Source organism: Lontra canadensis, unplaced genomic scaffold, assembly GCF_010015895.1.
Source record: "Lontra canadensis isolate GAN:19392208 unplaced genomic scaffold, GSC_riverotter_1.0 scaffold1, whole genome shotgun sequence".
Classification (NCBI taxonomy): domain Eukaryota; kingdom Metazoa; phylum Chordata; class Mammalia; order Carnivora; family Mustelidae; genus Lontra; species Lontra canadensis.
In genome coordinates, this window is record NW_022630995.1 from 95,015,523 (window position 1) to 95,036,909 (window position 21,387).

The window sequence follows — 21,387 nt, forward strand, 5'->3', positions numbered from 1 at the left end:
TATTCCTCATGCAAGTTCGCCCTTGGGGAACACCTGAAACATACATTCAGTTCAACTCAACTAAACAGTATCTATTAAGCAATTAATATGTGCTATGTGTTAGATAAAAAGGAAATTCACTTACCCAAAAGAACAAAGGTTCACAAAAACCTTGGAAGGTCATTCAAAATTGTGACTTCTCTTTCAAGAACTATCCCAGGTCATCTGGGGCTACTTGTCACATCATTTACATTGTATCATAATTACATTGGCTTGTCTGTCTTCCCCAACGCTGTATACTCCTCAAGGGCAGAGCACCTTACCTTTTCGTTTTATCTCTAAAGTTTACAGTGTCAGTGTCTAATATGTAGTAGGGGCTACATAAATATTCCTTTAATTAAATGAATTAAAGAATAAACAAAAATAAACAAACAAATGGAATGTCTCCTCCTTCCCCTTTTCTGTTTGTCCTAAGGAGTTACCTAACAAAGTATGTAACTTTACTTATTTTTGTTTACTGTCTCTATCTACTGTTGGATTATAAGGCCCATGCATGAAAATTTATCTGATTTGCTTCACTAGTATCTCCCAAGTGCTAAAACTGGCCAAAGATAGTTGCTGAATGAGCACTTATATTGTTTTAAAAACTGCCATGGGGAAAATTTCTGAAATTTTGATAACCTTTCCAAAGTCATCTAAAGAGAGTCCTCACTGATATCAACTGAATCCTTGAAACAGACATCTAACTTCTGATTATTCTGAAACATCTGAAGCATATTTGGTCATAATCCTCATAATAAGCTTTAGCAACTATTTACAGATCTTTCTTTTCCTCCATTAGACTTTGTCTGTTAGATTTCCTTCATGAAGAAAAAAAGGAGTCAGTGGCAACTTGCTAGAATTTTTACTCGTAATAAGCTATTGTCACCCCTACTTTTGAGGCAGACAATCTCCTCAAATCCTTGGCCCATAGAAGTAGTTTCCTGACTTCTGGTCTTCCACAGTGCATAGAAAGGACACCAAAATTAGGCGTACTTCTGGACAAAGCTGATGGAACTACAAATGGTTTACAGCCCAAGGAAATACACACCTTGGCTGTCTACAGTATGTTTTTGATATTCTGATAAGGGATTAAGATGCCAGTCATGAAAGACCCTGTAGGTTCAGTTCTAAGAAGGCCTTAAATACGCTGGGTCTGAGATTTTTCTGAATAAAATGATAGAGAGTTCCGTTACGCCTAAGGCTGATTCTTAGAAGATTTCTTCCTCGCTGTGTTCACAGTATCTGGTATTTTGGTTAGAGAAAATCAAATGTTTAACTTCATTTATGAGAAACAAACTCAATACTTTTAAAGTTTAACATTTTAATTGGAAACAGTTGATATGGCCCATTCAGTGGAAGCTCAGATAAGGAAAGTACAATAAACAGGATGAAATATCACACATAAGTCTGTATAAATCAACATGAAAAAATACTTGAAAAGGAAAAAGCAAATTACAAAATAAGAATTACAGTGTGTACACGGTCAAATATTTTTTTCTAAACTATGTAGTAATATTTTTGCAAATATTATTGTTTTTGTAATATAAAAACAAAATTAATACTAATGTTCAAAACATATTTACTGAATCACTTTGAGGTTGATTTGTATAAATAATTTCAGCAAATAAAATGTTTAATGAAAAACTGTGGTATACAATGTACTTGTCCAAAGAAAAAGTCTTACAAGTTAAAGAACAAAGGTGTTTCTTCTAATTAACATAGGATTCAGAAAAACACTATTTATTACTACCAAAATAAAATGGATTTACTACGAAAAGTTCAAGTATCCAATGAAATCTTAAGAGGTGACCCAAAACTGTTTCTCAGTCATATTCAGAAAACCTTATATGTTTACTTGCTTGTTGAGTCTTCGCAAGTCTAATCTTTTCAGCTTTGGTGATTAACTGTGGAGAAAGAAATTAGAAATTATAAGGTATTGGATACACAAAACAAAAAGATAATTATGAGTAAAAAATTTCACAACTATCAGTTTGAATAAAATTGTTTTAAAAGAGGGAAAGTAGACAAATGAGATAAATTAAGCTTAGCCCAAATCAATTACAGAGAGAAATGTTTAGGATTGTGGTTTATTAAGTATAATAGATTTTAAATCTTAGAATTACTAAAACATTCCCACTTTCCTTCCACATCACTGAGAATTAAAGCCTCTTGTCTTCAGCTCAGGTCATGATCCCAGTGTTCTGGGATCGAGCCCCGCATTGGGCTCTCTGCTCGGCATGGAGCCTGCTTCCTCCTCTCTGCCTGCCTCTCTGCCAACTTGTGATCTCTGTCCATCAAATAAATAAATAAAATCTTAAAAACAAACAAACAACCCCCCCCCGAAACAAAACAAAACAAACAAACAAAAAACAAAAAAACCCAGCCCCTCCATGCTGGCAAATTTTAAGCTTTTAGGCCTGGAGGAAAAGAAGGCTCAGAGAAGCCTGTCTAAAGTTTGGTCAGAAAGAGTGTCTTTGGAGCACCTGGCTGGCTCAGTGGGTTAAAGCCTCTGCCTTCAGCTCAGGTCATGATCTCAGGGTCCTGGGACAGAGCTCCACATCTGGCTCTCTGCTCAGAAGGGAGCCTGCTCCCCGCCCCCCTGCACTGCGCCCCGCCCCCCACACCTGCCTCTCTGCCTACCTGTGATCTCTGTTTGTCAAATAAATAAAAATCTTAAAAAAAAGTACTTATTATTATACCCTTACATAAATACTTTAATATTTTATTTTCATTAAAAAATTTTTTAAAAAATATTTTATTTATTTATTTGACAGACAGAGATCACCAGTAGGCAGACAGAGGGGAGGCTTCCCGCTGAGCAGAGAGACTGATGCAGGGCTGGATTCCAGGACCCTGAGATCATGACCTGAGCTGAAGGCAGAGGCTTTAACCCACTGAGCCCCCCAGGCGCCTCTCATTTTAAAAATTTTTAAAGGTTTTATTATTTATTTATTTATTTGAGAGAGAGAGAGGGAGAGAGAGAGCGCGCGCGTGCATGAGAGAACAAGAGAGAGGGGAGGTTCAGAGGGAGAAGCAGACTTCCTGCTCAGCAGGGAGCCCATGCGGGACTTGATCAGGGACTCCAGGATCATGACCTGAGCTAAAGGCAGTCCGTAACCCACTGAGTCACCGAGGCACCCCAAAAAAGATTTTATTTTTAAGCAATTTCTCCAATCTTAAAATAAAAATATAGATTCTAGTTAAGTACTCACTAGAGTTTCATTCAAGTGTTTGGTGACTGTGGTCACTGACAGGAAGTCACTTTAATTTATTTAATTTTTTAGCTGATTAAACTAAGAGCCTATTCATCTGAGAAGTGAGTCAAAATGTAAGTTATTTATAACTCTGTTCACAGATTTAGTGAATTCTGTCTTTACCTGCTGAGTATCTGACCACTGAGAATTTGTATAGAAAAGACCTTGGTGATAAAAACATTTCAAATATGCTTTACAAGATAAAGACAAATGAGAAAAGATTCACTCTGTCTCCGGTAGCTGTTATCTAATTTTACTAATGTGCTCAGAGTGATAGGAAAGACTACAAAGGCTTGGTTTAGCAAGAATGAGTGAGACCCTATCTGGCACATTATTTCCGTCATCTTAGTGATCTTTTGTAAGAACCCACATTTGATTTTTACATGAAAAATACCATATGTAAAAACTAACTTCTTCCTTCACCTACTCCTGTTTTTGTCTTTTAATTTTGTATAAACTGATTGGGGCTTAGGAAACTGTCCCCAGTCTCCCCTGCATCATAGGCTGAAAATTAAGAAGCAGAATTTGTTACCATTGCTTTTCTTTAATTCAATTTTGGATCAAGTAATGCAACATTACTGTGGAAATATAAAGCTGTCATATGAGAAAAATACTAATGTCATACTTTTGGCTGCTAAATTTTTTTTTAAATATTTAACTTCCTTTAATAAGGTGCTTACTCCCAGTATTCTTCCTTCTCTTCAAGGCTTAGGCAGTTTCTGCTGCCTGTGCCTGGAAAGCTGTGCCTTTGAAGTCTCCTGCTTGATTGTTCCACTTTCCTAAGGTTTGTGTTAATGTCACTTTCAGAGAACTTCCCAGACAACCTCACCTGATGGAAAGCTATCTCATGATAACCATTTAATCTGATTATTCTACACAGCACCTGTCATCACCTGACCTAAAACTGGTCATATGTTCACGAAACCAGGGCATTTTGCTACTGTTGGCTCTATCTCCAGTTCCTAGAACAGTGGGCAACAAAAATGAGCAACCAAAAAATATTAATTAAATGAATTATCAAAAAAATCAATTGACATACTAATTGTTTCCTCTGAAAAGTCCTGTACAATACCCACTTTGTGTAGTACCTTATTTTCAAGTTGTGATAGAAGCCAACTAGCTACTTTTATAGTTTCAACTAGGATCCTGTACTATTTATGAAACAAATCATGCTAAGAAAAAGCTTGGTGGTACAACAGATAAATGAGATCAGAAAACAACTTTCCAACTGAGTAACAGAGCTACACATTATGTTCCAACCCAATTTATAAAACTCCCTAGTCAGTGTTTATTTCCTCGCCTTGAATTTAGTTTATGGAGGTCAGATCTCTCAAGGAAACAAAAAGACTAATTACTACTTTTAAAAACATATACAACTTAAATGAAACTTCACACCAATTAGAAGGATAACTATTATTTAACAAACTGATTTCATTTTAGTGAGCTCTGGATCAATGATTTTAACATTTAAATAATCTCAAACAGGCTTTGAAATTAACACCTCATAGACCTGAAAGAGTCTCAGGGACTGGGTGTGGGGGGGTGCGAGAGAGACAAGGCCTTCCCACCTCTCAGCAAATTCAATCTGTATTCATGTAAACAGAATTAACAAAGACCATTAGGAAACCTCCTCCCTAATAATCTTATATTCCAGTGAATCCTAGGCAACGCAAGGCTGATGAAAAAGCACTAGATTTTTATTTAATAAAACAAATAGAATTAGAATCCCAAATCAACAAACCTAAAATACAGGAAGTATGATGTTAAGTGCTAATGATTCATAGAAGAATGCATAACTTTTCATATTTTTTATCTCATAATAGGCATTTTAAAATTTTGGTAATAGTTATTAGTTTTTATGTGTCCTAATTTGTCCTAAGTACTTACAGAGGTACTAATCTTTACACATATAATAATTTCTTTTATTTATTTGTTTTAAAAAAGATTTTATTTATTTGTCAGATAGAGAGCGAGAGAGCGCGGGAGCGCGTGCACGCACGCATGCACAAGCAGGCAGAGGCAGAGAGAGAAGCAGGCTCCCCACTGAGCAAGGAGCCTTATGTGGGACTTGATCCCAGGACCCTGGGATCATGACCTGAGCTAAAGGCAGCAGCTTAACGGACTGAGCCACCCAGACATCCCCTAATAATTTGTTTTAAAAGAATAAACCTGATAGCTCACAAGCAACTGTTATTTAAAACAAAATCACCGAGAGTTTTGCTTCAAATTATTTAATGTATTTAAGTTTGCTTCACTTCTTGAGTATTTTAGAGAAAAATGAATAAAGCTTATCATTGCTATAGCAAACCCTATGCATAAAGTTTCCCAATATTATCTGTGGAGCATCATAACTTTAAAAACTACACTCCCGGGCCTCCTGGGCAGCTCAGTGGGTTAAAGCCTCTGCCTTCAGCTCAGGTCATGATCCCAGGGTCCTGGGATGGAGCCCTACATCAGGATCTCTGCTCAGCAGGGAGCCTGCTTCCCCCTCCCTCTCTCTGCCTGAGTCTCTGACTACCTGTGATTTCTGTCAAATATATAAATAAAATCTTTAAAAAAACACCAAAAAACCCCCCCAAAACCCTACACTCTCAAATACATTGTGTTTTACCATTAAGACAATCTTTAAATAATAATTTACAACTAAACTACAACACAGCAGCTAGAAATATTATTTAAATTAAATTGCCACCACTGTTACCATAAAGAAAGGAAAACAAGAAGACTCTAAATTATGTACCCTTATGGGTAAAATAACTTTAATTTCATGTATTTCAAAGTCCAGAAAAACAAGTATTCTCTCACAATCTAAAATGCAGTAAATATCATATAAATCATTATTGTGTCTAGCAAAACCAAAGTTATTTTAAGGCTACACTTTCAGAGAACATTCAAGTGAATGTTGAACTTAGGCAACCAAAAACTGGCAATGACAACAAAAACCAAAAAATGAATTACCTTTTCAGTGCCTCTTTTCTTTTCACGAGGCTGATTAAGTTTTGCCTGTCTATCTACCAAAATCTTCTGCCAATACCTCTGCTCATGGTCACCTTAAAAACAAACAAAAACAATCATCACTGATATATATGAAGAAACATATTCAAGGCATTAATCACATTTCGGTAAAAAAACTGTAGTTGTCTGATTATATTTAATACCACTTTATGCAAATTAGGGTATGAAAATTAAACCAATTTTCCTAGGAAACTAAGAAAATATAATACAATCACCCCTCAATAAGAATTACTTAAAAAGAAGGTTCTATGAGTTTTTACCAGAAAGGATCTCGAGGTTCCAGCAGTGTTTCTTTTTAATTTCTGTATATGCATTTATTACAGCTTGAGCATCCTCAGGAGTTTTAAATCTAGCATGGCACTCTGTATCCCCTTCTAGCAAATCAACATAAACAACTTCTGAGATTGCTGCCAATGTATCCTGCATTAGAATTTAGAAAGACTTTAAATAAATAATAAAAATGTTTCACAATAATCCTAAAATTATTCCCATGGTTGTGCCAGAATGTTATATAAGTCAGCCATATACAATTTAAAATGAGTAACTATCCTACATTAAACATTTCTTCTAAAATGTATACAAATATTTTCTTTTAATGATTTTTTATTTTAAACTAATCTCTACTCGCATGGGGCTTGAACTCAAATCCCTAAGATCAATAGTCGTACACTCCACTGACTGAGCCAGCCAGGCACCCGTAAAACACACATAGATACTCTTAAAAACTGATTTGAACAAACATGGGATCTCTAATCATAACTTTCTTTTAACTAAGCACAATCCTAAAATATTAACTAGAATGGGAACACTGCATAAGGACAACATATTTGTAGAGAAGAGTATCAGGTAATTTCTGCCAATCCCCAAACAAAAAGAGGTTCCAAGTCTTGGTGTAGTTACAATAATGAATAGAATCAAAAGACAAAAAATCCACAATGGATTGGTGGACAAGGTGTTTACATTCATCTGTACAAAATCACTCATGACCTAAAATGTATGAAATAAACATTCAACTTTTTCGAATTCACGAAAAAAAACTTTCCTGGGAACCCACAAAAATCCTAGGTTCTGGAGCAGATCTATGGTAATATAGCTCAAAAGCTCATACTTTCTGATAAAATACCTACCAGGTCTCTGAACTAGTAGGTAAGCAGCAAGGAATAGTTCTATCTATAATGCCTGCTGTGAGGGCAAATTAACAAGATTCCTGCATTTCTAATCATTTTTTCCCCCAGCATGTTCTGAGGTGTAAACAATGCAATTATGCAGGAATGTTACATAAGTCTTCATTCATCAACTTCCATTCAGAAAGCTAAAGAAATTACTGGAGGTTTCCAGCTTAAAAAAAAGTGTTTTACCCATCTGGCTTCCTTTCCTTTTGACACAAATTTCAAGCCACAAGGAATTTAGATTACTTTCATATATTGGTTTTTAAAGTCTGAATTACAGAAAAACCAGAGCAGTATGTGAAAATATTATTTGATCATAAAATTAGAAAAGCTTATTAGTTAATAATAAAGAATAAGCAGTAAAAACCTACAAAGCCAGGGAGTAAGTCTTAACTCATCTCTACTATTAGCATACTGCCCAACAAAATAGGCACATAATAAATGATTGCTAATTTAATGAAAAAATAAGATAACTGGAGAGAAGAATACTTGCCAATTCTTCCCATTTCCCTATATACTTTAGTACTCAATTTAAACAGAACACAAGACAAATAACTGGTATCAGGTTGATGAAATCTGAATGTGTTAAGTGGTAATAATTAGTTCTGTAACTGATTTATCAGATAGATTACTATAATTCAAAAGGTATTTAGGCTATATACATTATAACTTTGGCTAATCTCTGGACTAAAAACCCTTCTTTAAAAGACAAATTAGCCTGGTAATCACAAGGGCAAGTCAAATAGCAGTAACCACCATGTAACTCAGTTTTTGTTCCAGGAAAATATAAGCAACTGCTAACCTGTTTTTATGATTTTGATGATAATAAATGAAGAATGTTTGATATACTTACTATTTAGATAATAGAAAGGTCTTCGATGAATATAAAGTCTATGACAATTATTCCAAATAGCAAACTTTGCCTAATTTTACTTTTAAATCTTTTCAACTTGACTAGCCACAGCATCATTTACATCCTCAATTTTTAACCCTTCTGACCTGAAATTCTATATTGCTACCATACTCTGAATTCAAGTTGGTAATACCAACTTGGGATTTGCCAAATCCCTCATTCAATATTGTAAACAGAAACTAAATTTATGTGTTAGTGATAAGGATGTTACAGGATAGAAACAGGATTCCAGATAAAAGAGTGTTCACAAGATAATTACAGTGAGCAACCTCATTTATGCAAGTTAAACACTCTGACTGGTAAGAATCTATGTAAAATGTAAACATACTACATGATGATGCATGTCAGTGTAACAATTTCAAATATATCTGCTATGCCAAAGGACATTTTACACAGAATTTGTCAATAAGAAAAAATATTGTGTTGGTACAGAAAGGTTTTCAAAAATAAAATACAGAAGTAAAAAAAGATTGCAGAGCAGTAGATATAATAATTTGTAAATTACATAAAACTTTGCATACGTATGCAAATTTTGCATACGTATGCAAAGTTTTAGTAGCTTTTCAATATATTTTCACTCTCCTGTAACTGTTTCACATTTATAAAACAGCACAGACTGAAAATAATAACAACATTAAAAAAAATAAAATTAACAAACATTCTTTTCTCCAGAAAAATCCTGCATTTCTCCCAGGAAAAAATTTCAATTTCCAAGAAGACTAATAGACAAAAGAGTTTATGTTACATTAAAAATAAGCATGTTAACTCTTTTATATGAAAATAGTTCTGACTTTTTTTAGGTCACAAAATCGTTCAGAACCTACTGAAAGCTAAGAGCTCTAATGAAAATAAATTACAAACTCTTTAGTTTGCTACAAAACTCAAATAATAGCAGATGATTAGAAGTTCAAAATAATTTCAGATGAACTGTAATGTTGAACAAATCTTTAAAAGGTTTGGCAGGAAGTATTTTCTAAAACCCTTTTTCTCTGAAAACAGACAATGTCCCCTAAAGAAATAATATTATGACAGCATCTTACTATTTTTATTCTTTTAAGTTATAATGTCCATAGTAAGGATTGCTCATTCAACTACACAAAAGTCAACCATTAAGGGCACCAAGAAAAATAAGCACAAAGTGCAGTTCTATAGAAGGATATTTCAACTGTACTCATTGCAAATCTAATCCACTGAAGAATTTAAATTTCAGACTTCAGATTTTGCTTCAAGTCAAACACAAGAGTTATTGTGGAATCAAATCCTACAAGTATTATTCCCTATAGGAATAAATTCTATTTTGATTTGCTTTGTTTTCTATAATGCAAAACATTTTCACATGGGTAAATTTTAAAGAGGAAAGAACAACAACTACCCTTGACACACAAAAGCATTACCCTGACTTGTTTCCTGCCAGGTAGAGGCTCAGTGCTAATGATCTTCACAATCACGCCACTCACAAACTGTGGTCCTGCTGGATTAACCTTTTCCTGAGGACAACCCTCTTCATTCTTTGCTGTTGATTTGAAAAGGAAAGACCAGAAATAAGCCTCTTACACTTAATTTAATACTTAGTATGCCCACCTGAAAACAACGATTTCTTAGGCTGATTTAAATAATTTAAATTTACTTAATTTAAATTTAACTGTAAAGTAATTAGGGTAATTGCCATACTGCTTATTGCAGATTACCATGAAATAAAATACCAAAACCTTTATCACTCTAATTGCAAAGTGCTTTTAGAGGAACACTTGTAAAACCTTAAACAAACAAACAAAAAAACCCGCCCCCTTTCCCTTACCTGAATAAAGTACTTTACTTAATAAAGAAATAAAAAGAGAACATGTAAAATAATCTATAAACATTAGGATTAAAATGTGAAAATTTGCATTTTCAATTTACAAGAATTCAAAATATACCTTAATATATTAGGATAAAATTACAGATGAGAACTTACAATTTTTGTTGCTACAAACTAACTCAATTCATAAACTAGGTACACATTACTAAATCTGATTAAGAATGCAAATTTAAATCATTGAGAAAGATTTTTAGTCATCTCTACACCCAGTGTAGGTCTCAAACACATGACCCTGAGATCAAGAGTGGCATGCTCTTGTGGGCCAGCCAGGGGCCCCGAAAAAACAGATTTTATAACAACCACTTCAAATATTCTTATGAAAAGCTTAAAGAGCACATTTGGACACGACAAATCAGTAATTGTTCTAATAATTACCATTGTATATTTAAGTTTTAAAAAATTAAAATTTAGCCTATAATAAATGAGAATTAGTATGTTAGTATATAAATACAATATAATGCTACAAAAACTATCATAGCGCTGGTTTACTTTTTTCATTTTTTATCTCAGATGTAGTAGGTACTCCGTTTGTTTCCATTTTTGACTCCAACTTTATCTGGGATATTGTTTTTTTTAAGGAAGCCATGCTGGCCTTTTGCAGTGCTAAATACTCTTTTTTCAAATCCATCCATTCGCTCCTGTAATGAAAAGAATGGACTTTTGAAGTAGTGAACAGACATGAGCAAATAAAAATACCTAAATATATATTCACAGTGTCTTTTAACCACTCCTTCTAACTTTTCTTTCTTTAAACACATACATTCAAATTACTTCTTGAGTTCCAAGTGATCCTGGAAATATGAAAAGGGGAGTTTCCCCTGATCCAACATTCAGATTAAATGTTTTAAATTTGGCAATTTTAATTCTTGAATATGCTTCAAGTGTTTTTATGAAAATAAAAGCTTTGAATTAATTAAATAGCAACAATTTGTCATCTCTGAGGGAATAATGGCTGATTATAATTTAAAGATTATTTGTTAAACTGGTTCCAATGTGAGAGATAACATTCCTTAGTATTTACTTGAATCAAAAGGAATTTCTAAGAAGAAAAAAACACCCCATGGAAGCATTTTATTTATTTACATACATTTAACATGTAGATGTTTCTTCAAACAGCTAGAGCTCCTCCTGATAGAAACACAATGCCTCTCCAGGCTCCACAGGAGCACTCATTGTTACTCTAATCTATGCCATCAAACAAGTAGATAGGGGATTTTTTTTTTTTTTTTTTTAAAGAGGAGGATATCTCGTGGTAATGGTCTTAGCAGTTATTATTGACATCTGTATACTTCAAAAAAAAAAAAAAAAAGTATCCAGACCCACCCAGGATCATACATTCCCTGAGCTGATACATTAGAATAACAAAAACCTCTTGTAATGATTCTCTGAGATAAAAAGGCAAAAGGAATTCAGCAGTTAAGAATAGTATAAATACAAGTGCCTGAAGTCCTCGCCTTTCAACCCTCAAGAGGATATATACGGCCAGAGTACATGCCTGGAAAACTAGGAAAAACTTTTCTCTCAAAAGGTATAGTATTTTACAATTTTTTTTACCTTAGCTTTTATTCCTTCATTGAATTGGACTCCCTTTAACTTTAACATGGAAATACTTTCTTTTATTATTAAAATAGTAAGTGCTTCCATGTTTTAGTAGAAGTGAACCCAAATTATTCCTCCGAGTGTAATACGGCAAGTTGGATTCCCCTCTGCTTTAACATGGGGGTACCTGCTGTGTAAAACAAAAAGTAAGTGCTTCCATGTTTCAGTGGAGGTGTCTCCAAATGGACACAATTTATTTTAAAGCTTACGTTACAGGTTCAGGATTCACATTTTTTTCAAGACTGGGCTCCCCACCACTTAAACGTGGATGTACTTGCTTTGAAACTAAAAAAGTAAGTGCTTCCATGTTTTAGTGATGGTAAGTCTTACTTTTGCATTTTTAGAAGTATTTAAGGAAAACCTCACGGACTTGACTATCTGTGGGTATATTTAAACTGTTTAACCCTGTTAAGGAACGCCCTCTACTTTAACATGGAGGCACTTGCTGTGATATGGTGAAAATAAGTGCTTCCATGTTTTAGTGTGGTGGTTCCCTTTTAATCCTCAATTGAGTTGAATCTAATCTGCAGATCTTGGCTACATGCCATGACTGTTGCTAATATGCAACTCTGTTCAATACAAATTGGAATTGCACTTTAGCAATGGTGATGGAGAGCGTCAATTTTCAACAGAAATGTAATCTCCTTACTTTGAAAGGACTCTTAATGGTATAACCTCTTCTCCCATTTTGTGCCTCTCTTTATGTTTCTTCTTGTGCTTCCTTTTTGCTTTTAAAAGGGATCCATCTTTTACATCTCCAGTATCCTTTTCCTCTTCAGTAGAGATTTCCAAGTCTTAAAATACCAAAAAAAAACATAGATAAGTTTTAAGTTTAAGAAAACAACTTTTCTGTCGTTTACACCTTATGGCTTCTGGTACCTTTGTTCTCTTTGGAAATTTCTGTATCTTTTTTAATGTTGTCTTTCTGATTTGTTTTCTTTACTTTTGGCTTGGGAGTTGGGTATTCTGTTTCAGAGATACTTCTCTTCCTCTTCCCTGTTCTGACTACAGGTAAGCCGGAAACTTCCTGTCTTTCCCGTTTTTTCTTTTTTTTTGAGGGCGGCTTTTGAGGTTCAGTTGTTTCTACTTCTGATCCCTCAGACGTTGTCCTAGATCTTTTCATTTTACTGTCGCTCTCCTTAGTTGTGTCCGTATTTGACTCTTTGGTCTGCATATTGTCTTCCTTCTTCATTCGGCCTTTCTTCTTCTTCTTCTTTTTCTTTTCTTCTGTAATAATATAATCATTACTTTTCATTTTCCTACAAGTACATTTACTTAAATATTTTAAATTTCATTACCTGATACACTAAGCCCAGGAATTGGCTTATTTTTTACTGTCTTGGGAAATATACCCGGTTTTCTTGGTGCTTCTTCTGGTGGGTTGTTAAGAAACTGAAAAATCAATACATTAAAACCACTTAATTTTGTTACTATTAAAAACCTATTTAAAACAATTGCTAATTTTTTTGCCTTTCTTTTTTAGGTTCTGGACCTACCTCAATAGCTTTTGCTGCTTGTTCTTTTGTTTCAAATTCCACAAAGGCAAATCCCTTTGGATCTCCAGTAGATTTATAATGTGGTATGCTTATATAAACAACATTGCCACATTTCCCAAATACTCTTTCAATCCAGCTGTGATTAACATTTTTGGGAAGTAATTCCTGTAGTAAATTAGAAGCAATATTAAATACAAACACTGTCTTGAGGTAAATAAATTTTTTTACTCCTAATTTAAAAAAGTTTTTGTCATTTGTGATCGCTAGCTTTTGAGCTTTTCTTAAATGGCTTACTTACCACATACACAGTCCGTTCATCCTCATCCTTTGGTCGTTCACCCAGTGGCTTTTTTCTCCTTATTCTGGTGCCTTCTAAGTCCAGCTTTGAAAAGAGCAGATGAGGTCAATAATAAACTAATTTATTGATAAAATAAGTAACAATTTTTAACTTATGTCTACAACAGATGAACAATTCTTACCTCTACAACAGATGAACTTTTTAGTGCTCTGGCTATTAACTTTCCATCTGTGGTCAATTTTTTCATTTTGTTGAAAGACACGAGGAGTGATATGTCAACATCTAACAAAAGTTAACAATGTAAATATAAATAAAAGCTAAACTGGGGGTCAAATGTATTTATGTAATTAAAACTGCCTCTCTGTGTATAATGCTTTTTGGATTTGGACTCCGTAAAATGCCTTGTAGGAATTAAACTTTAAACCTTTAAACACAGAATAAAGTAGTAAACTCTTCTCCCAGTGCTGGTCTCAAAGCTTGACCTAGCAGTGTCAGGTGCTATACCTGAGCTTGCCAGGAGCTCCCACAGAAGAAATTACTGTTTTAACGGTAAACTGAGCTTATTTTAACGTGCAAATATAAAATGTACAAAATATGATGGACTATGTCAGTACCACACTGTATTACAATATCATTTTAGGTAACTATAAACCGGTTCCACTGTATACAGTGAAGGCAAGTAAACTTACAACCATCTCTGGACTTTTCTATTTGCTCTCGAAGAAATCTATCCTTGTGAAGATTTGCATCTCCAAACCAGAAGTCCACTTGCTTAGCAATATCTGCAAGCACTTGCTTAACTCGTGACCGTTTCTTTTTTTCTACTTCTTTTTTCTTTTCAGTACTTTCTTCCATTGATTTCTCTTGATTTCCACTTTCAGTTTCCATTCCTGTTAATTGAAAAAGGCAAATATTTAAGTCCCAAGTGATAATTCAGATTAGCATTTAAATTGCCTGAGGGCTCAGCGAAGTTGGCTGGCTGAGGACAAAGTCTGGGGTAACACTTGCAATTAGCTGTGGAAATTTTCATTGGCCTTGTGTTTTTTAAATTTTTTGATCTTTAGTCTCTTACATATTTGCTTTTCATTGGCCTTTGTTTTTATTTTTAAAATCATAGCTTTACTTTTAATGCACTTTATACTGCAGGACCAGATAATCTTTACTGGGTATAAAATCTACACATTTCTCACCAAATTTTTTTTAAGTCAGTAAGTCAAAGTGTAAGAGTAAAAGGTATTTTAAAATATACAATCTCCGGGGACCCTGGGTGGCTCAGTTGATCAGCGCACGAGCAGGGGGAGGAGCAGAGGGAGAAGATGGCTCCTCATTTAGCAGGAAGCCTGATGCATCAAGACCTGAGTAGAAGACCGATGCTTAAACGAGCCACCCATAAGCTCCAAGGTTTTATTTTTTAAGTAAACTCTGTACTCAAAGTGCGCCTTGTATTTACAACAACCCCAAGATCAAGTCCCACACACTACTGAGGCAGCCAGGTGCCCCTTAACTTAATTTCTGTTCACTAGAAGCAGAATTCAAATGGTAAGCTACAGGATTGGCTTTTTTCTTTTCCACGGGACCTTCCCTTTTCTAATGTTTTATTTCCTGGAGAGCAATTCCCAAGCCCTTCCTTCCTTGAGTCACTTTGCACGCCTCTTTGTTCCCTCAGCTCCAGCCATACTGGTTGGTCTTTGCCTTTTCCTAAAATTTGGCTCGCCTATCTTCAACTGAGGGCTTCTGGATTTGCTGTTTTCACTTACGCCTAAATAACATGGCTTACTCCCTCACTTGTTGCCGTCTTATTCAGGTGTTACCTCAATGAAGTCTCCTACCATAGCCATATTTAAAACTGCAAGTTTCCAGACCAATTTGCCTTATTTTTTCCCCACTGCACTTATCTTTTAACATTATACAATTTGATTCTTTTTCCTTCCTAGAATTTAGTATTAATGAAATCAGGTTTCTGTTTTGTTTACTGATGTTATTTCCATTCCCTGGCACAGAATAGTCAGTCAAAAATTTATTGAATAATTGTGTCATCTTCATTGCATTGCTAGAGGTACATACACAAAAATAAGCAAATGAGCAAAGGCTTAACATAGGGCGTGGGATGGTGCAGGCCTAAGAAAAACACCTAAACATGGTTTTTCCATACTGTATTTCCCAGGCTCCCATGATTCTTGGACACAGGAGAGTTAAGATGTACAGGGAGAGTTTTTTCCGACTCTTTTGTTGCACCCCGGTGGGAGCCACTCTTAGTTGGTATGCAGGTCTTGGACCTATGCAACAAGAATGACACTGGATATAGGTGGGAAAAAGGGGCTAAGGCTTTTTACATATCAAGATGACCTAAAACACTTGGGCCCTTATCACACATGCTGTTATAGGTAAAGGGGGAAAAAGTAGATGTAGATTAATTGCGGAGTTTGGGTAAGTGCTGGGTCTGGGACTCCAGATGAGATGAAGATACCGTCCCTATTATCTCTTCTGCCTTGTATCCTCCTTCTGCCTGTTTTTTTTTTTTTTCTTTTTAAAGATTTTATTTATTTGTCATATTCATCAGAGAGAGAGAGAGAGAGAGAGAGTGTGTGCGCACACACATGCAGGGAGAACGGGCAGGCAGAAGTAGAAGCAGCCTCTTAGCTGAGCAAGGAGCCTGATGTGGAACTTGATTCCAGGACTCTGGGATCATGACCAGAGCAGAAGGCTATCCCTGCACCCACTGAACCACCCAGGGGTCCCTGCCTTGTATCTTTCTTTAACACTCAACATACATAATATCAAAGCCTATTTGTATCTGTTCACCCTGTCAGTCAGAATCAGTTATTCCAGCAGCAACCCTGCAGAGATTAACAGAAATAGAAAATGTTTCAAAGCGACATCCAGTTAAGAGAGTACAAAGCCATTAATGCATTTTACTTCAAATCTTCAACTAAACATTCACTGTCACCAAAATCAACCAAGGAGTATTTTGGCACTTTTAAAACAGGCTGCAGTAGATTAACCAAGTGCAATTTTAGAAAATATGTAAGTAAAGACGTATTTATTGAGATGCATATAAAATGGAGCTACTCGTTTGAATTAATCACTCAAAAAAACAATTAGGTGTCATTTAGTGCTGAATAACCACATTCCTCACCCCATATTCTCCCTTTAACCCATTCTGTCAGGCTTCCCTTCTAACATTCTAGGGAAACTGAAAACAGTGATCTCCACTGACTACTGGACCTCTCAGCAGCAACTGCAGTTAAACTCTCTCCTTGAAAACATTTTCATTTGGCTTCCAGGAGAGTTCCCCTCCTTCTCAATTTCCTTTTCTGGACCATTCTACTTTGCTCTATCCTTATAAGCTCCCCACAATTGCATTCAGTCCTGAGCTCCCTTCTTATCACCACAAATATCTTTTCTGAGAGTCTCCGGCTTTAAGCTCCTCAGCTACATGCTGATGTTTCATGAATCTGTATTTCCCAGTGCTGACTTCTCCCATTAGCTCCCCCCATTCCAATACTCAATTGTCCATTTGACATCTCCACTTATTTACCTTAAGTATTTCTTTTATAAGAAAATGACAAAATTGAACTCTCAAATTTTAACAAACCTATTTTTGCCTTGTTGTCTCCATCTTAGAACATACCAATCACAATATTGCTGAGCCAAAAATTCTGAAATCCTTTTCCTCATATGCCACAACAAATCCAGGAGCACTTTTGTTAGCTCTACCTTTATAAAATATATTCTAAATAAGAATATTTTTTATTTCTTTTATTACAACCTCTTAGTCCACACTATTATTGTGTCTTGCCTGAACTACTACAAGAACTGTGTAGCTTGTGCTTGTGTCTACTCTTCTTCCATTATCATCAATTCTCCAGATAGTAGTCAGAATAATCATTAAATATGTAAATCAGGGCATGTCAATCTCTGGGACAAAATCCTTCAAAGGTTTCTTATCATACTCAAAATCCAAGTCCTTACTCTGGCCTATTTGGCACTATTCGATCTGGCCTTACAATTCTTCCCAACAGGCTCACTCTTAACTATGATATACCATTCCTTAAACATGCTAAGGCCATTCCCATTTCAAGGCCTTCGCTCTCCCTGTTCTCTTTACCCTCTCGACTACATCTGTAGGGATTACTTCTCTGTTCATTCAGGTCTCTACAAATGTCATTTTCTCAAAGAGGCCTTTCTTTCACTCAATCTAAAACATTTCTGCCCTGACAATTTTAACCCTACCCATTCCTGTCACCACTTTGGATCCTTGTATCCTACCTGTAATTACAATTTTACTATCTAACACACTATAATGCAAAAACCATGAAGGCAAGTACTTCAGCTTGATCACAACCAAAACATTTGTTAAATAATGTATTTAAAAGGATCTCATACTGCAAAGTGTTATGCATTTCAAGGGTTTTTTTTTTTTTTTTTTTGGATTTTTTTTTTTCATTTTGGAGAAAAAGGGGACTTGTTGGGGGGGGGGGGGGGGGGGGAAGAGAGAGAAGCAGACTCCCTGCTGAGCCCTTGGCCCCACATGGGGCTTGTTCCCAGATGGAGGTTCACGACCTGAGCAGAAGGCTGACCATCTGAGCCACCTAGACACCCTAGCATTTTAAGTTCTTTCGAAAGATGTAGGTTTACAAATAAAATAAAATGGAAGCTACAAGTTATCAATACAGCAAGATCCAGTGCTAACTTTTCCTTTTGCAAAAACTCCAAATCGTAAAGGACAGACTACCAGCTTTCCAATTCCTTTCCTTGTTAGAACCACCATCTAAGGAAATAGAGGCTGGAACTGCAAAAGTGCAGAAAGTAAAAATTTTCCTGATATCAGATTTTTTCATCATTCTCATCTCAGAGACTTTCCTTCATACCCTCACCTAAGGATTATTTTTGTGACTTGGAAAATTAAGTTCTAAAACTCCTGCCTAGTGTACCTAATATGTTTGCAATTTGTGATTTTAAGAAATATATTCTGTAGCTAATCAAATATACCTTCATACATATATAAGAGGAAGATATTGATTAACACAAAGCAACAAGATATGGCACAATTTAACTTTCCAATGCAAAGGCTGTGGGGGGTGGGGGGTCAGGAAGTTACTTTTGTTAGTCAAGATCCTCTAAGTCTACTTTCGCACACTCTTGACAAAATGTAACATTATTACCATTTTATCCTTTATCAATCTGTCACTAAGTCCTACCAATTCAACTTCTGGAATGGCTTTTATCTCCTTCCAATATTTTCCACGACTGTCACTATAATATGGGAATAGTTTATAAACACTTCTAGAGGTCGTTTATCCTTCTCATAAGCTGTGTAACTTGTCTAAAACACAGATCTAATTTTATGATTTTAATGTTAAAACTTTCAAGATTAAAAATTCCTCAGCGCCTATTTATAACATAATCTGTAAATCTAAAAAACAGAATAAGGACATCTAACTGGCTTTTAAACAGGGGCCTTATTTTTTATTTATTTTCTAAAGATCTTATTTATTTATTTGACAGAGAGCTCACAAGTAGGAAGAGCAGCAGGGGGTGGGGAGAAGCAGGCTCCTGGGCTCACCGCTGAGCAGAGCCCAAAGCCAGCCCTATCCTAGGACCTTAGCTGAAGGCACAGAGTCAACCCACTGAGCCACCCAGGCACCCCTAAACAGGGGCTTTAAAGAAACAATAAAAGTACTGTGTAAAAATGCCAGTTACTTTACATGTATTGTTTTAAATCCTCACAATTACAATTAGGTGGTGTCTTCCAACTTTTTTTTTTTTTTTTTTTTTTTTACAGAGACTTAAAGATTAAGTGAACTGGACAAAACCAGCTGGGTTAAAAACAAGCTCAGGGGCGCCTGGGTGGCTCAGTGGGTTAAGCCTCTGCCTTCGGCTCAGGTCATGATCTCAGGGTCCTAGGATCGAGCCCCGCATCGGGCTCTCTGCTCAGCGGGGAGCCTGCTTCCTCCTCTCTCCCTGCCTATTTGTGATCTCTGTCAAATAAATAAATAAAATATTAAAAAAAAAAAAAAAAACAAGCTCAGGTAAGCAAACAAACTCTGGTTAAGTTTGACTCCCTCGTATTTGCCTACCTTTTAGTAGAACCTTTTACAGCCTGTCATGATGCATTCTATGTTCTGACTCAGATATTCTTAACCTAAAGTCCATGGAATTTTGGGTGAGTTTCAAACATTCCTGTGAATTCTGTGAAACTATTAAAAGATAAATTTTAAACAAAGGCATTTAAATATAAATTGATTTAAAATGAATACATATCAGATATTTTAAGTAATTAATCATGGAACTAGTTTAAGTGTTGCAAACTGGTTTGGGGAGGGGGGCACTTAGCTTGCTCAGTCAGTAGAACATGAGAGTCAGTCCCAGGGCGGTGAGTTCAAGACCCAAAATGAGTGTGAGGCCTAGTTAAAATAAATAATTAATAATTTAAAAAATATTCCATTAAAAAACTATCAAGAACACTGGAAGAAATTCGTTAATAGGTGCAAAACTGGTTAGAGCAATAACTGCAAAATTAATTAATTAATTGCAAGACTACTTTCCATTATAATCATTTCCCACAACTTACACAAATATAAAGTAACTCAAAGACAATGAAAGAGATAACCTGGAAGAGTGAGCTAGACAAGATATCCAGTATTTCCTTTTTTGGTCGTTTCAAGGTTTTTCACAATTTCCCAACGAAATTACATGTAAAACGTCTTGACAGGTGTATGCACCTTCCTGGGAAGCTCATCCACAGCCTTCATCATTTTTAGAGGAAATGATGTGTCAAAAACGTTAAGTCATTGTTCTAGTCATGGCTGACCATTCAACGGTACCAGAACACCCTTGCCTGTGTGCCTTTGCTTTTTTGAATTAGTCTTGTCTTTCTTGCCTTAAAAACCCCTATTCAATTTTCAAGGCCCACGTGAAATAGCATCTTACATGGAGCTTTCCACCACGTCTCCCCTAACTTGTCTCCTTATCCATTTTCGCTCAGGCACGTTTTTGGGGGCGCTCAGTACACTCCACTTGACACTTAAAATTTGTTAGCTCCCTTCCGTACCTGGATTTTCGATTCTCTGATGACAAAAACTAGAATCCTGAAGAAGAAAATGACTAACTGTAAAACAAGTCCTCACATTCGCTATCTTTTGGCCGCCAAGGCTCAGATCAACGAAGGCAATTTCACCCTGGCCTTTGGCCGACCTGGGCACCCATCCTTTCCCAAAGGGGCCGCCAAAAGCTGGGCGGGCCCCCAATCTCCCATCGCCGGACAATACGCGCCCCCAACCTCTGAAAACTGGAATTACAAGGGCTGCCAAAGGACTTCTGCGCGTGCGCAAAAAGAACTAGGCCAAGCAAACTGATGGGGTTTGTGGGAGGGGACGAAGTAAAAGGGACGAAAGATGATAGAATGAACTGGGTTAAAAAGGACTCAGAGGAACTGAAACCTCAGTCAACCTTTGGGACACTATCTACGGTCTACTTGAAACTTACTCGGTTCAATTCCCAAAATACGGGGCCGGTGATTCCGTCCTTCACCTTTGTCGCCTCCAGATCCTTATAGTCCTGATTTCCGCGTCATAGGGTGAGCGACACCGTTCTCCGGTACGCCTTGGAAAAGACGAGCGCGGAGACTGTGCGTCCGTCGTTTACGTCACAGGCGTGAGCTGGCGCAGAGGGCGGTGCGTCGGCTTACTCGGCTGGCCAAAGAGGCTGGCAGACAATGAAAAGTTTGATTGGCGGTTTGAAAACGCCAGTTCTGGTGGGCGG

The 21,387-nt window shown here is 36.1% G+C and overlaps 1 protein-coding gene across 3 annotated transcripts; it reads right to left on the minus strand.

Annotated features, from left to right (window-relative positions):
* Positions 1 to 1,325: 1,325 nt before the first annotated feature.
* Positions 1,326 to 21,270, minus strand: LARP7 (La ribonucleoprotein 7, transcriptional regulator). Of its 3 annotated transcripts, XM_032859573.1 has the most exons (14): positions 21,112 to 21,270; positions 19,704 to 19,823; positions 14,313 to 14,513; positions 13,805 to 13,905; positions 13,624 to 13,707; positions 13,326 to 13,490; positions 13,128 to 13,221; positions 12,709 to 13,056; positions 12,479 to 12,623; positions 10,720 to 10,868; positions 9,767 to 9,885; positions 6,551 to 6,710; positions 6,234 to 6,325; positions 1,326 to 1,925 (listed from the first exon to the last, which is right to left on the minus strand). In XM_032859573.1, exons 3-14 carry the CDS (start codon positions 14,509 to 14,511, stop codon positions 1,845 to 1,847), a joined length of 1,737 nt encoding a protein of 578 aa, XP_032715464.1. In that variant the 5' UTR covers positions 14,512 to 14,513; positions 19,704 to 19,823; positions 21,112 to 21,270; the 3' UTR covers positions 1,326 to 1,844. The 3 variants fall into 3 exon arrangements, with proteins under 3 accessions (XP_032715464.1, XP_032715474.1, XP_032715453.1); XM_032859583.1 differs by lacking the exon at positions 19,704 to 19,823 and having other exon boundaries at positions 14,313 to 14,520; XM_032859562.1 differs by lacking the exon at positions 19,704 to 19,823 and having other exon boundaries at positions 21,112 to 21,269.
* Positions 21,271 to 21,387: the final 117 nt, after the last annotated feature.

Bases quoted from the DNA above. Each gene is read 5' to 3' on its own strand.
- LARP7 (XM_032859583.1), bottom strand. From the start codon at position 14,511: ATGGAAACTGAAAGTGGAAATCAAGAGAAATCAATGGAAGAAAGTACT. The intron at 13,222-13,325 runs GTAGGTCCAGAA...TTGATTTTTCAG, and splicing joins AAGCAGCAAAAGCTATTGAG to TTTCTTAACAACCCACCAGA. The intron at 1,926-6,233 runs GTAATTCATTTT...CTTTCTCCACAG, and splicing joins AGAAAAGAGGCACTGAAAAG to TTAATCACCAAAGCTGAAAA.